This window comes from Balaenoptera acutorostrata, chromosome 16, assembly GCF_949987535.1.
Source record: "Balaenoptera acutorostrata chromosome 16, mBalAcu1.1, whole genome shotgun sequence".
NCBI classification, from domain to species: Eukaryota; Metazoa; Chordata; class Mammalia; order Artiodactyla; family Balaenopteridae; genus Balaenoptera; species Balaenoptera acutorostrata.
Window position 1 is genome coordinate 48,412,411 of NC_080079.1, and position 16,793 is coordinate 48,429,203.

General features: G+C 39.2%; 1 protein-coding gene across 7 annotated transcripts in view; it reads left to right on the plus strand.

Annotated features, from left to right (window-relative positions):
* The window catches only part of ERCC6 (ERCC excision repair 6, chromatin remodeling factor), a 73,732-nt gene that overhangs the window by 19,498 nt on the left and 37,441 nt on the right, over positions 1-16,793 (plus strand). For all 7 annotated transcript variants that reach the window (XM_057530662.1, XM_057530666.1, XM_057530665.1 and 4 more), the window contains 2 exons: positions 10,958-11,086; positions 15,994-16,152. In XM_057530662.1, the coding sequence (XP_057386645.1) occupies positions 10,958-11,086; positions 15,994-16,152 (288 nt within the window). The remainder of the gene's footprint in view (positions 1-10,957; positions 11,087-15,993; positions 16,153-16,793) is intronic.

Consider the following 16,793-nt stretch of genomic DNA (forward strand, 5'->3'; position numbering starts at 1 on the left):
TCACTTTATTCAGCTCAGTGCTGTATATAACAGTTCATCGGGTTCTTATCAGGGTGTGTGCTTGAGAATCACGTGGGGAGCACCTTTAGGGCTCAGCCTGGAGCAGCAGGAGCTGGGCACTGTGCTTGGGCTTTGAGCTCCCACTAATTCTGAGGTGAGGTTGGTAGCATTCCTCATCATCAGAGGCCCTTACGATGTTCCCATTTAGGAAACCTTTGAGGAGGTTGGAAAGAATTGTTGGTAAGGATGTTGGGGTGTGAGGATGTAATGCTCAACTCTAGCCCGGTTAGCTTGGTGTTGCTGCTGGGGTAAATCACCGCCCCGCCCCATCCTCAGTCAGGGGAACAGTAGAATTTAGAAACAGACTCTTCAGTAGGTGGTGCCTGAGTCTCCTCAGATTACCTGGTACTTTGGGCCAAGCTGCTGAGATCACAGCCTGAAATGGATTTGAATTGGTACTTCCAGATAGTTTGAAGGCTTCCCATACCCTGCCCCTGACCTTTCACTTTTGATAATTCCTTGTTTTTTTATAGTGAAATTGTGGTAATATTAAGATAGAAAAAACTACCTACACCTCTATTTTTTATTTTTCTATATTTCATTCCAGCCTTTGATCCTATGCATATATATCTTTCAGTTGTTCTAATTATAGTAGGCTGCACAAACACTTTAGCTTGGCCCTTTCAGGGTGATCAGTTTGCCCATGATCTCACTGGTTAAGAGCTGGGATTTGAAGCCAGGACCGGGTTGTGTAAACGGCGGTTTCCTTTCATTTGTGAAATGGGGTGGAATGGGCAGTACCTATGTTTGGCCACATGGTGGTGCCAAGAATCAGGACATAGCTGCCCCTACCTCCCTGGGCTGGAGACCAAACCCCAGACCCAAGTCAGCTGGGTGAAGATTTGGGGAGATTGCTAGGGACTTTAGAAAACTTGACAGGTCTGGTGTGGATGGGCATAGCATTTGCCTCATAGTGTGGTGTAACCCGCGTCTGTAGTCATGACACCGGTTGATGTAACTGGCTTCTAATACAGTTTTGTCGTTAGAGGTTTTTCTTTTCTTTTGCCCCATTTTGAACTTTATTTACCGTGAATAACTTTGAGTTAAAAAAGGTCAGATGGCTCCATTCATTGTGTAAATCTTACAGAGTATCTTCTAAGCCTCCGTAAGGCTGAATCATCTGGGAAAATGGTATCTTCATCACCCTCTCCCTTGAGCACCGTGGCTTCTGTGGCCAGGGGCGAGTTGGATCCTGGTTTGGAGGGTTTAGCTGTATACATGCATAGTTCTAGGAGGGGAAGGCTGTCTGTATTTTCAGATGCCGAGATGAGTAAAGCTGAGGAAGATAAATGTTGAAAAAAGTCTCTTGGATTTGAAATTTGGAGGCCTGAGCAAGGGTGGTATCCGTGGGGGAGGGAGGAGGTTGTTATGAGGACTAAGATAGCTGACATTAGTGAACGCTTACCACTTGGCAGTGCTTCACTTTATGTGGATCTGTTGGCTTAGTCCTCACAGTGCCCTAGGAGATAGGAACCTGAGCCGAGAAAGCTGAAGTCATTAGCCCAGGATAGCAGCAAGTGGAGAAGCCGGTGGTTTGGGTCAGGAGGGAGTGGTCTGTCAGTGTGGACTGGTGCGCTGGGCTCAGAAAGTATGGCCTCAGTGATCACTTTCTCCCGTTGCTTGATGAGGACCAAGCCCACACTTTTGCAGGCCCCATTCCTTTGCTTGAAACGGCGCTAAAGGCCATGTCTCCTAGAACCACAGTCTCAGCTGCTCTGTCTCCATTTTATTGTCTTCACTGAGCCTCTTCCTCTTCCTTTTGCCTAGAGCCAATCCCTTTGCACTGCGATTGTCCCATGTTTATCCTTCAGTTGCATCTTTCTTTGTGCTGCACACGGATTCAGGTCACACTTAGGCAAAGGCCAAATTATTGATACAGTGTAGAGCTTGATTTGCTTGTACCTTAAAAAAAAAAAAACGCAGATCATTTGATCTCTAAAAATCTGAATTTGGTAAAAATTTAATCTTAATTTGATCTAGAAACTAAGTATAATTATTTGAAGATTGTTCTTGTCATCAGTTTCTGGGAGTTGATTTCTTTCTCAAGAAATAAACTTGTGTTCTTTTCTTCTTCTAGGACTATATTTTAACGAGAGAAGAAAAAGTTAACTCCCTTAAGGACTTTTCTTAGAGAGCATCCTGGCTTCTTTTAAATGACGAAGCTAAGACACAAATGAAGACTCATTCTGCTCCGTGCCCTGCACACACCTCTCATCCTCAGCTCCAGTGCATAATTGTCTACATCAGTCTTAATTTACTCTGTGAGATCTGGACTCCTAACTGAGAGTATTTCATCTGCTCAGATGTGCCAATTAAGTCCACCAGATAAACCATAAAAAGGCAGATAAGAAAAGTAAAACACTGAGTATCTCAGTTTAGCAAATTAGACTAATCTGTAAGGAATTCTTATCTGTCTGAAATAGAAAACCTACTGCACTACAGAAATGCAAACTATATTAAATACCCAGCTAGGTGCCTTGAGTATATTTTTAAAAAATCAAATTGTACTCACTGTGCTTCTGTTGTAGAATTTTTTCATGGATATCGCAATAAGTGGAGCATGATCCTGAGATTGACATTTCACCCTATATTAGAAATGATTTAACTGTATGATGTGTGACTTTTCCCTCACAATCACTAAAGATCTTGGTGGCTCTTGCAACGTAAAAATGAAAACAGAGCAATAAGGTCAGTTGTAAATTTCACGCAGCAAAATACGTGACTTCCTTGAAATTTTGGAGAGGGCATGTTCATTTTATTAATATATAATCTTAGGCTACTAATATTTGATAATTCCCATTAATAGGTATATTTTGCCTTTTTTGTAGGTTGGTGTAGGCATTTGAGTATAGGCGATACCTCCTTTTATTGCCTTTTGTTTTATCGTGCTTACAGATAACTGCGCTTTCTACAAATCGAAGGTGTGTGACACCCTGCCTTAAGCAAGTCTGTCATTGCCATTTTTCCAATAGCGTTTGCTCACTTATTATCTCTGTGTCACATTTGTAATTCTCACAGTATTTCAGACTTTTTCATTATTATATTTGTTACGGTGATCTGTGATCAGTGATCTTTGACGTTACTGCTGTGACTCACTGAAGGCTCAGATGATGGTTAGCGTTTTTTTGGCTAACCATCTTTTAATTAAGGTCTGTACATTGTTCTTCTAGACATAATGCTGTCGCACACTTAATAGACTACAGTATAGTATAAACACAACTTTTATATGTACTGAGAAACCACAAAATTCATGTGACTAGCTTTATTGCAATATTTGCTTTGTTGCGGTGGTCTGGAACTGAACCTGTGATATCTCCAAGGTATGCCTGTATATCGGTTTGTCTGGTATTAAGTGTATCTTACGTGTTTGTTCAGCCCAGATTACCTGTAGTCAAAAGAATTACTAAGCTGATTTTACTGTTACTTGGAAAAGTTGGCAGGTGTCCGGTGAAGAGTGAGTTTTGACCCACTCTGCACAGCAGCGAGGTGGGGAAGGAATCATGTTATTGTACAAAAACGAAGGCCGTCTTTTCTCTCCTCAAACTTTTAGCACTGATGTTTTTTGAGACAAATTTGAATTGAAGTTTTAGAATTTGATTTGCTCTTGTACAGTTGTTTTCACTGTATAGCATTTAAAGAGGTGATTATTGACCTTTTGGCTGGTGCTATGAGAAAAGGGGTGAATTTCAGAAGTTTGAAAATACTTTTTGAGAGGCAAGATTATGCAACAGTTAGGAGCACAGACTCCGGGTTAGAATCTTCACATTGGTGATCTTGAGCAGGCTGTTTTACCTGTCCCTGCCTACCTTTCTTTAATTGTGAAAAAGGGATTAAGAATAGTACCTGTCTCATAGGGTTGTAAGGATTAACTTATTTAATACATATAAACTTAAAACAGTGCCCAGCACACAGTGAGCATCGGTAGCTATTAGTTGTTATTATTACTTAGAGTTTGTTTTCTGCCTCTAAATTTAAAAAATGTTTACATAATATGTATGTATATATAATCTCAAAACACAGCTTGTCCAGAGCTAGCCAGTGTTACTTAAGGAGGTAATATATGGCATAGGGGGTAGAAATCACAGGCCATGGCGTCAGAATGCCACAGTCTCCCCTAATAACTATGAGGTCTTGTATATCTCCCCATTTGTATATGGGGATCTTAGCAGTACCTTCTTCAAGGGTGATATGAGGATTACAAAAGGTAATACTTCTAAGATATTTGGCAAATGTCAGACACTCAACAAATATTAGCTACTCTTGTTATTTGCATGCCCACTAGGTAAAACATTTACTACAAAGATTCCATCAAGCCAGTAAGAGGGTCTGTGAGAATCATGAGGAAGAGCTTATATAAATATTGATATGTATGAAGACGTGACGTTCTTCCAAGGTAAAAAGCACTTTAACAATTGTATGTAATATGCATAGGCAACTCATTAGCTGTTATAAACTTAGTTTTGTTTGATGCTAGGCTTTTCTTACCTCTCATACATTTTTTATTAGTATGATTAAGGTCCACTTAGTGATGAAATATCTGTATGACTATAAGTACGTTATCAGTAATTGTTTGGGGAGAAATAAAATATTATTTCTCCTTTGAACATACTAGGGGTCACTAGACATCTGCCCAGGGGGCATTCTTCCAACCTCACAGCCTGCTTATTGGTTCTGAGTGTGGATAGGTCAAGATTACACTTTGGTTTCTCACAGTTTTCTCTGTTCTGAGGTCAGTGTTCCAGATGCTTCTCTTGTGCCTTTTAAGGCTTAATTTCCACATTCCTTGCTGTACTAGGTGTGTAGGACATTGTGCCTAGAGTGACCGTGATAATCTTGATCTTGGCTGATAGTACAGGTGCAGTAGCATGATAGCCTTCTAGACTTGGGGGCTGCACTTAACTCCTGCCTGCCCAAGATTGCGATTCCAAGTGTCTTGACATTTGTTACTATTTATTCACATTTAACCTACAATTAACTAAAATTTCTCAATTTTACTTTTTTGTGTGATCTCCTGCCAATAATTACAGTATCTGACATGTATGTAGTATTAAAAAATAGTTTCCAAAGGGTATAGTATACATATTATCTCATTTAGTCCTATAAGGACCTATTATTTGGCTCACCGTGTGGTCGAGGAGACAAATGCAGTGGTGTTAAATGATGTTTCTGAAGTTTGGACCTCCCCTTACTAGTTACGGACCTGCATCTGGTTTTCCCTTCTCAGTGGGTATCTGAAATCTGTGTTTTTTGCTGGGTTCTGCTCTAATGGCTGCCCCTGGAGTCTGAGGGACTATAGGAGTTAGAAAACCTCCCAGTGAATAACACACTCACCTCGTTTTATTTGGTTGCAGCTGTGCTGTTATATGTATGGATTAAAGAAAAAGAGGAAAGTGGGAACACTAGAAACATTATTTCCTTTCTAGTAATGTAAACATAAGGGTAGTTAAACTTCTTTTTTCCTCTGCTAGGCGGTGAAGTCTTTCATAAAAAGTTGAACCTTTTGCTCAGCCTTTCCCACCTGGTCCTAGGGAGGCTTGGACCCAAACTCAGGACTCCTGATTTCTTCCAGTCAGCTGGTGTGCAAAAACCAGTCTTGTTGCAAAGTGAATCCCCTGGGAAACCCCCAAAAACAGACATCAGGGCTTGAAAATAACTTAGAAAATTTTTGTCATTCAACGCAATGAGCTTGCCCTCCTCTCCTTTTTTTTCCTCCTTATAAAATTCTAAATTAAACACCTGGCTTTGCAGTCACCCTTTGCCAGGCCTTATTCTTTGCAGTGGGCCCGGCCACGTTTAGGCAGTGGCTACAGCTCGGAGAAGTACTTTCAAGTCACGTGTAGAAGGGGTAGGAAATGCAGCAGGAGGCAGGCCATAAAGGAGGTAGAACGGGACGTTTCTTGAACCCATTTCTGAGGGACCCACTTTGACCGTTTTCAAGCCATGCTTCTCTACCCCTGGTGTCTTCCTCATCCCTAGCCCAATTCAGAACCTCGTTCATTCATTCCCTCGGCATTTATTGAGCGTCTTGTGAGGTGGGCATTGTACTAGTCTCTAAAGATACGAAAATGACTGAGACAGTCTCTGACCTCAAGTGGCTCCCAGCCTAATGGGGGAGACAGATACGGATTTCAAAAGATGCTAACACTCTGGTAGATGCTAGCGTTCTAGTGGAGACGTCAGGTGTGCCCAGGTACCGTGGTGTTGGGAAGGCACCTACCTGGAGGATGGGACGCCTAACTGGCCGGTCAGGGACGACTTCTTCCAGAGGTGCTACTCGGGCGGAGCTCTGAAGGCTCCACAGGTGTGTGGGGGAGGGAGGTTGGGGGCAGTACGGGGCATGCACGTGCGCAGAGAGGAGGCTCTGAAGTTCAGCACAGGGGCAGCTAGCTGTGTTTTTCTGCCCCGGCATTTTGAACATCCTTGAAATGCTGGAAATTCTCCTTCGAAAATAAATTAACTTCTCAGGTGTATTCTAAGGGTTCCATCAACAAGGCGTGCCAGTAGGTTACAACTGAAGGACGTTATGTTTCTGGTGCAGTTCAGCTGACTGTGCGGCGTTGCTAGCAATCTGGCCCTGGGTCCGAGTTGCTTCTGACAGATCATTATTGCCGTATCAGCCCCAGGTCCCACAGCCTGGGCTGATTTCTCATTCCTGCGTGAGTGTGGCGAAGCCAAGGAGCATTTGCCCTGCCTGCATCTGATTGGAGTTGTAAGTTTATGTTTATTACTGGGTTCTCTTCTGAGTAGCTGCCAGTGGAGTCGGCAGCGGGCTGACTACGGCAGTCGTGTGGGGAGTTGGAAACCCTGCCAGAGAACACCAGGCCCGCTTGGTTTTATGTGGCTGCAGCTGTGACTCTTACATGTGTGGCTCTTTTAAAACGAGAGGAAAGAAAACATGAAAAAGTTATTTCTTTTCCAAAAATGTAAATATTGGACTACTTACCTTCCCCCCCACTTTTAAAATCTGTTATCTAGCTTATTTGTCGAAACAACAGGATTTAGACATTTCGAGGCCATTTCAGATTTTTAAGATTTCAGATCACTGGGGTCCAGATCTTAATTTTGACCTGCCCCCAACCAGTTTTAGGTCATTCTGTAGCTATCTTTTTGTTAGTGTTGTATTAAACGTGGCCATACTTCATGACAATTTACTGTTTACAAATCTGTTCTAGAACTTTTAAATTGAGATATTCCAGCAGGTACCTTCTGATAACTAGGTGTCTTTACTCATGGTGATCATGCTATTCACAGTCATTTACTGAACATCCATTTGACAGACTGTCATAGTTTTTGTGCAAATATACACGTTCAGGAGTTCTGTCAAGCATTTGTGGTGCGTTGCGTTATCACATGCAGATTGTATTGGACTATACATTGCCTCTGTAAGTGAACATTATAGTTCACTCAGGGTTGTGTGAGGATTTCATTAAGTAGATATGATTGTATATAATAACGTAGTAATTCATTGAGCACCTATTATATTCTAGGCTCGTGCTAAGTGCTTTATATGTGGCACCTCATTTAATTCTCCCCTAAATCCAGTGAAGTAGATGCCTCTGTTCCCCCATCTCAGAGTCGAGGAAACTTAGATGCTAAAGAGGTTAAGTTGCTTGCTGAGGGCTGAAGTGCTAATACATGGCAGTAGAATTTGATTCTAGACTGTCTGAGTCTGAGGGTTTGGGCCCGTGCTCATTGCATATGTCAGACCCGCTTTATTCATCCCCCTTTACACCTGCTGGCTGGACAGGTCACTTGGCCTGCCAGGCTGTAGGACCAGCGAGTTAAGCACACTAAAGAGGGCAATTTTAGACCCTGGTAGCATCTGGGATGGGAAAGGCATCTGTTTCTCTCAGAGTTCAGGTGAATCTGGCCCTCCTCCACCCCCCTAGTGTGCCACGTGGTACTTCCTGTCGACCAGCACTTGGTGCTGCCCTGCTTCAGCGTGCGCGGGTTAGACGGTCAGGTCTCTTGGCTGTAAACCACATGAGGAATTACTGCTTTATATACCAGGAGAATCTCTTAGCCTGAGCCACACATGCATGTGGTTTTATAACCCTGGTACTCTCTGTCTTTAATATGTGTATATGATTCTACTGGGGCGATTTGTCTTTACAATGATACAAATACTTGTAGGCAATAATGATTTTTCCCCACCACCTTTAGTCATCTTTTAGCCAAACTGAATAAACATTTGTCTCTTTTCATCTTTCTTTATAAAGCGGAAGGCACTGGAATGCAGTCATTTCTGTAGTGGCTTATGTGGTTTCCTAGGTGCTGTGTGTTCTGTGGCGACATGATGCCTGTATGTTTTAGAAGGGAGGGAGGAGGAGGAAGCTGAAAATCTGTTGAAACAGAGTGATGCGGTGGGAAATTTAACAGCCACAAAGACTAACTGGCTAAGTCTAAGGCAATAGCTATCATTTATCAATGAAGGGTAATGTGTGGTACTCTTGTATGCAAGATATTTCACGACCTCGTTGTGTCAAACTTGCTAAGCCAGGATCTTCTGTTTTTCTTTTTCTTCCTGTAAAATTATTTTTGAGTAGTTGCGCAATGAAGTATTCTTAAGTGGCTGTGATAGGTTTTGTGATTTTTCCACAAAATTTGTGTTATCCACAAATTCGCTAAAAGCAATTATCTTTTAATATGCAGGTGTTTGGTTCTGAGCTCTGATAGTAAGAATTTGGGTACTGAGGATTGTCTCATTATCTGAAATTGCCTGCTTGCTAAATTTCAGATAGTGAGAAGCAGGAATTCAGATATATACATTAGGAAAATGTTTATACGTCATTTTGGTTTCTAAGTTCCAATGGTAAGGGTTACCTTTATACCAGGGTTTCTCAACTTTGACACTCTTGACGTTTGAGACCAGATAGCATTTTCTTGTGGAGGACTGTCTTGGACGTTGTAGGATGTTTAGCAGCATCCTGGCCTCTACCTGCTAGATGCTAGTAGTGTTTCTCCCCTCCCCCCAGCAGTTGTCACAACCAGTTATGTCTCCAGACATTGTCAAGTTACCCTGGGGTGGGGGTGAGGGGGTTGCCCTCGGAGGATGGCCAGATTGCCCCCTGTTGAGAACCACTATGGAATACCACTGCACTTACCTAAATTTGTAGATAATGTGAAACTCAGAAGAGTAGCAGAGACTATTATAGCCAGTTAGGGGTACTTCATTTCATCAATTGCATGGTGATTTTAAGGAAGAAAAATACAAATAAAAGGGAGAAAGAGATCACCTTTAGAAGTTAAGCACAAAAAGGCCATTAAATTTTTCCCATAAAAAGACTGTCACACATTACATGAAATTTCTAAAAATGTTATATTTGTATTTGTATGGAAATATGTATGGAAATATGTTAATATAAATGTTTCAGACATTACATGAAATTTCTAAAAATCTTAAAAAAAAAAAAAAAAGACTGTCACATATTAAATCTTATGGTTATGTGATAGCTGTTTCCTTAGACTTGGCCATATACTGTCTCTTTCGTTGGCTGTTCTCTGGAAGTCACCAGCACTGCTTATTTATAGGTTCTCTTAGTGCCCTGCGAAGCAGTTTCAAATCACCAACCAGTTGTTCCTTACTGATCCTCAGCTAGCCCTTCCTTTCCTTACTCTGAAGAGCTGAAATTTTCAACAAGACCAGAATTTATCGGAGGACGTGCTTTAAAGGTCCTCCAGCATCTAGTGCACGGGGCTGTGTTTGGCCTCTGTGCTGATTTGGTAGTTGGTGCTGGAAAACATACCATTCCTCCAACTTGGCAGCGTGTGCAGTATTATCCTTCCATGTTCTCCTTTACCTTCCCTCACACTTTCTCTATTACTCCTGCATAGTCAGTGGCAGAGAAATGCCTTCTTATTGTGTTGCTGTTCTCATTCCCTTCCTGTGAGCTTTCTACTTGGAAGGCATTTATCTGTGTTATTGTTTTATTTCATTTCCACCATTTTGTGAAATTCAAAGTGTCAGTTGCATGCATACTGAAAAAAGCCATCCTTTCATTATGGAAGTGACTAGAATATGAGGCTGTTGACTTTTTTTTTTCCACTTGTGACCCCAGTGTCCATTATAGTTATATAGGTGCAAAATTAGTCTGGCTAAATGGCTGCACCTTCCCAACAGCCTTGCTGTATTGCTAATGCTTTCAGATCTTTAGACGTTTCTTTTGTTATGCATACATGCTGTCACCCTTCTGAAATATAAATGTTCATCTTATTTCATATCTGAAAAGCAGCATATAACTAAATTTATAACTCAGGTTTTATTTAGTGGACACATTTTTTTCTCAGTGGTATAATTATCAGTACTTTATATTGTTGATGCCTCCGCCTAATTAATAAGTAATCAATATGTGAATCTGATATATAGTAATTTTGACCAAAAATTTGCTTTATGTTCAAGATGTTGTGCTGTTTTATGCTATGACCATCATATCTTTAGCACAGAAATAGTAATTATAAATAAAATTTGTTTTTTCTTACGTTGTCATTTTGGAGCTATGACGTTTAGTATCTATAAATTTAGTTATATTGAAATTTTCACTGACTCTTTTCTAGAATTAAGTTCATATATCTTAGGAACTAGCAGAGAAATTTTCCCTTTAGGGTATGCCAGGAGAGGAGCAAGTAGTTTTGATAATGAAATGAGACCTTACAGGAATATTTCTAGAGCAGCTATAATAATTCAAATGAGAATTGAATTGAGGAGGAAGGAAAAGAGAATCAGTTGGTTTTTTTTTTTTTTTTCCTTTGAATATCAGTGTTTTGGGTAATGATGGCAGCGGAAAGCTAAAAGACTGTTTTATTTTGTCTGTTTTTTCCTATGTATTATTTAGAACTATCTATTTTAACCTGGTTTGGAACCAAAATAATGGAAATATGATTTTTGTTTTCACGGTAGGAGATGGAATAAACTGAGACTGCAGGACAAAGAGAAGAGTTTGAGGCTTGAAGATGATTCTGAGGAAAGTGATGCCGAATTTGACGAAGGTTTTAAAGTGCCGGGTTTTCTGTTCAAAAAGCTTTTTAAGTATGTGCCATGTGTTCCTTCCTTTACATCTGTCATCAAGCCATTGTGTACAAATTAATATTTTAGGAACTACATAGTACTTACCTGTGGGCCCTTAAGGTACTTGCAACAATTTATTGCAAACACAGGATACTGTCAAATGAAATTTTAGCCACATGCTGTTCATTAAAATTAGATGGTAATAAATTGACTAAAGTGCGCATTGGGTATGTTTATAAACTGATGAATCTATGTGGACCTGTCTCAGCAGACTAAAAGCTACACATTTAAAAGCTATCTACATCGAGTTCTTTTTTTGTTGCTGTTCTTAGCAATTTTAAGGGGCCAAACCTCTAACTTCTAAATCAGATTAATTAAGAAGAGTTGCTTATTAAAATCAATATTGGGGAGGTTTTTACTTCTATATTGAAATAAAAAACTGTGTAGAGATTATTTTTCTGAGTGTCCTATACTGTACCTAAGGGCATAATACTTTTGAGCTGACCAAATGTATATCTAAATATTTCCTGTAGATGTTATTCTGATATCAAAAGAGAAGATGTAGGCAAACACCTTCAGGGTTGAGTTGCTATTTGAAACTGACTGTGTTTCATATGTGAAGTGGCCCAGGGTTGCAGATAACCGGATGCCCTGTGATAGATGCGTGCCTATAGCCTATAAGGTCCAGGCGAGTCTCCGTGATGAATGTAAATACTGAGCCACGTTTTCAATCTCAGTCCTCCTGGGATTTACTAAACAAGGTGCTTTAGGAAGGCTTCCTCGATGCATATAGGAAGTTAAAACATTAAATAGCTTCTTTCTGTCTCTTGTATCATCACTTGGTAGTTGGGTGCAGGATGTAAACTTCTTTCTTTGAGACGGTTATGTTTAATCTCCTTCATAGATTCAGCTGTCAGCCATGCCCTAACCTTGTGCAAGATGTCTCCTTAAAAAGAGCATGCTTTTTATATTTCCTCTCGAAGAGCTTTATTATAGTTTTAATTTTTCTCCTGGGTTGGAGGGGACAAAGGGAGTGGTTATTTTATCCCACTAAACATAATAGGATGGCTGAATCCTAAATATGTGAACTATCTTGGTTGGGTTACCATACTGGACAGAAGAACTGTAAAGAAGTTCAAACCTGAATCTCTAGTAATTTTTGTAGATGTTTTATAGCCTGGGGAGGTGGCTACTGTGTTTATTGCTTCTCCCAAATGAAAATTTAACTATGGAAAGGTAAATAAAGATAATATTTATTGGCAACTCTTTTCATCTTCTCTAAAGTGATTGCTTATTAAGAAATACGCCAGATAGTATCAGTGTTATATTAGCAAAAGGAATACCCAGATTATAGATTAAATTGGTTTAACAAAGACAGGATACTTCTACATGAGTATTAAGTGATTTGGCAAATACCCTCAAGAATCAAGTTGAATGTGCATTTTTGTATAAATGTGGTATTTTCTAGCAAAGGAATTTCACAGTTAATAGAACCAAACTTGGCTTAGTAGGAGTATATAGGATTTAGTGTATTGACTATTAACTCTATTGTAGTTAACGTAAATGCACGTTTTTTAAAAAAAATTTGTCTTAATTGCACATTCCTGGAAAGTATTTTGTTGTTTTCATTTTTCATCTCTCAAAAACAGGATTTTAAATACTTCATAAATGTTATGAAACTTCTGTTTCTTTTATTCTGCTACATGAAATAAAAGTAATAGGATTGGTAGAGTCTCCATTTTTCTTTTATGATTAGGTTTTAGCCAGGCCAATTTAATTTTAAGCTGTAGATCTATTTTTACTGTACTTACCGCACTCTGTGGAATTAAATTTACAGGGTATATTTGTACGCAAGGGAGTCAGCAGGTACAGTTATCTATTTAACTGTTTGCTGTTTTCTGCAAGATCATGGTTAACTTTTAAAATTCTGTTTTGAAAGTTTGCCCGGAAAATGTATTTGACTCTGTGATTTAGCAATCAGATGACAAAATTCAATCTTTCAACTTTACTTTTAGCCACACTAGTAAATGCAATCTTGGGTTAATGTGACAATGCCAAGATATACCAGTTATCTGTGGTTATTTTGTGATGCTTCAGTCTCATGGGGGAAGCAGAGTACAGTAATTTCTTTACTCTTATACAGTAGTTTGTAAAAATCTTTTAACTTTTCCTAAAGAGTAATTTTTATGTCTTCAAAGGTTCTGAAAACTGAATTCCGTAGCCTGCTTTCATTTAAAGTATGTAATTGTTTTACAGTGTTTATTATTAGGAAATTAAAGCAACAAAACCTGAGTCAGTTAGTGACACTGCTGGAACCAGAACCCAGACCCCCTAACTCCTCATCCAGTGATACATGCCTACCAATCAGTGTGCTTGTGCAGCCTGAGGGCCTTCATGGAAAGAGAGAGCCGCTCTTCACCATCTTTGTACAATGTCCCCAGCTGTGGTTGGGGATTTCCATGTAGTGATGTGACTTACAGGGCTGCCTGGTAGATATTTTTCCTGAAGTCATTTCTTTAGTGTTGTTCATCGTCTTATACGCACAATCATACACTGTTTGAACGCCCTTGGAAATTACATCTGTAGATGAGGAAACATCTAGCACAGTGTCTCTGCCTCTCGTGGGTCACCTAGAATCCAGGTGTCCTAACTCCCTCTGGGATACCATGCTGGTCACCATTTTTTTATCCTTTCATGATTTCTCGATTGTCCCTCTCTTGATTCCTTAAGTTGATTGGCCCCGAAGAGAGAGAGGGGTTGGACCTGTGTTGGGTGGAGGCAGTGTTGTATAATGGGAAAACACTGGAATGGCCACTGGGAGATTTTGGCCCCTACTCTGTCCGGAGGAGCTGGTCCCATAATTGTTCTGTACCTCAGTAAAAGGAGGCTGATTGACTGGAATTTAGTGATTCTGATCGTACATCAGTTTTTTGGGGAGCTTTTTGGACTACATCTTTTTCCATAGCTGAGATTAGTCCAATGTAAGTAGTTCATGACCAACTTTTATTTTTAGATGAGGATTTTTCATTCTCAACACAACTGACATTTTGGGCTGAATAATTCTTTGTTGTAGGGACTGTTCTGTGCATTGTAGGATGTTTAGCAGCATCTCTGGCCTCTACCCACTAGATTACATTTGCACTTTCCCAGTTGTAACAACCAAAAATGTCTCTAGGTATTGTCCAGTGTCCCCTAGGGAGCAAAATACGCTCTTTACCCCCCATTTACCCCCATCCCTGGTTGAGAACTGCTGGTCAAGATTATCTCCGAAGTGGAATCGCTTTGGAATCAGAGGTTCTGGATTTCAGTTCTGACTTGCTCATTTTTTTCCTAGCAGTGTGACCTTTAGCAAGTTACTTAACCTCTCTGTGCCTTCATTTCCTAACTATAAAATGGGCTGATCCTCTTTGTGTGGGCTGGTTGTGAGGTTGTATCCAAACCTCACCTGGCCAGGTGCCTCCCCAGCAGTAGGCCCCTTAAATGGTTGGCAGCCTTTATTTTCTGATTATATACCACGTGTTAAATAGAATTTGTCCTTTATCCCAAATTAAATGATCTTTTATCCATATAGACTTCACTGTGTTTGGATTTTAAATCCTCTCGTCCGTCCAGGGTACCTACTGTGTGTGTATATTATAATTAGCAAACTTAAGCAGCAAAATTCTCATTCAAAGTTTTCCTTATATGATAGATAATAATGGCAACAGCTAGAGTCAAACTTTTGGAATTGATTTGCAGAATACTGGGGGAAAGTTAATTATGACATACTTTCTAAGAGAAGAGTAGATACAACTAGTTTAACAGGGACTGAAATCCACAATGAGATTTTAGGTAGACATATCACATACCAAAGAGTAAAAAAATTTGGGCAGTAAAACAACAACAAAACCACCTTCTTTTAAGATGGGTAGCTCACTAGCCTTGGTATTTTCTTTCAAAAAAAAAAATTCTTTAGCTTTCATTGTCTTTTAAGTGATTTTTGCTTTAGATTTTTTTTTACTTGGCATATGATCTTCATACCATTCCATAGTGTTAAATCTTTCACTCTCAAAAATGCTTTTTGCATTATTCCTTTTTTAACTTCATTTTTAGATTATTGAATTAGACATACCATTGATGGAGAAGGGCAAATACCAACTCTTTTTTTGTTTTTAGAGGGGAGTATATTATTGCTCTTTGACCTGTACTCCTTATTTAAGATTTTAATAGCTCTGACCTTTTTGTGTCTATGATAAAGTCCCTGAATCAAGTTCTACTTTAAAATATTAAAAGACCTTTTGTATTGTTGAGTCTTTAAACTGTTTTTTTTTTTTTGCATCTGCTAGTAATATGACAGAATCATATGTTATGTACTAATTTTGTGAGCAGCCCTATTATTCAGACTTGTTTATGGCCTTAAAATTTAATTTAATTTTTCCTGTAAAAAGATAATATGATTACCAAGTGACTTTTCAACAGTGTATACTGTAAATTGTAGTGTTCTCTGTCCTGCTTTTTGAAGCTGTTCAGATGGAAAAAGTAAATGTTAATGCATCTTTTCATAGAAAAATTATTGGAACTTTGTATAACTAAAAATATTTGCAGTTTTTTCCAGAAGGATATTGAATAAAAGATAATAAGTTTATGCTGGTTTACCAAGCTATTTCTAATGTTGTAAAAGAAATGAAATAGTCCCTAATTACCCTATCTATCAGTTTAATTAGAAATGTGTTAATGTTCTGTAAAGAAAAATTTGTGATTTTTATGCCTAGGTAATCAAAAATGTATGACCTTATAAATATAATACTCATGTAAAACACACATCCGGCCTGTTTCTCTGACTGGTACTAGAACCTCGCTAAATGATTAATTCATGAGTACTTTCTGTTATGATCTGTATTATCCACCATTTGCCATTTTCTTTTTCTTGTTGGTGTTTGTTGTTGTAGGTACCAGCAGACAGGTGTTAGGTGGCTGTGGGAATTGCACTGCCAGCAGGCAGGAGGAATTCTGGGAGACGAAATGGGATTGGGCAAGACCATCCAGATAATTGCCTTCTTGGCAGGTCTGAGCTACAGCAAGATCAGGACTCGTGGTTCAAATTACAGGCAAGTGCTCCTCTGCAGACTGTCAGTCTGTGGAGCTCAATTAATATTTCATCAGATGTATTGCTGTGGAGGAGGATCTTGTGAATTATTGATGACATTTCAATTACAATATTCCTTTAATTCTTTTAGTGGGGGACATCAAAGGAAAATTTTTACGAGACAATGGAGCTGTAGGGCAGGAGAAATTAAACATGTAACACTTTTAATGAATTCCAGGCATTGATGCTTCATTTTGCAGATGAGCCCCACTAGATATTTTGGGTCAATACAGTGTCTAAGGTTAGCTTCTACAAATGGATTGTTTACAAACTCAATTATGTTAATATCAGTAGTTTACACAATATGGAATTTTAAATTAGACATAATACCTTTAGTTCCACTTATTAAATTTTACGTTAAAATATTTGTTCTGGCAGGAGACCGGGGGAGCATTACAGTAAGTACAAAGTCTATTCATGGGGAAAGTTGAAGCTTTGGAGAATTTCCTTTATAATCATTACGCGTGATAGCTTTTATAGATAGTGCTTTTTTTTTCTAATGAAGCTACGTATTTGTCTGCTCACTATGCTTTCTACTTCCTCTCCTAGTCTTTAATAATTTTATATAAATTCTAAAGCCAAAGCCTAAGTGACTGTAAAATG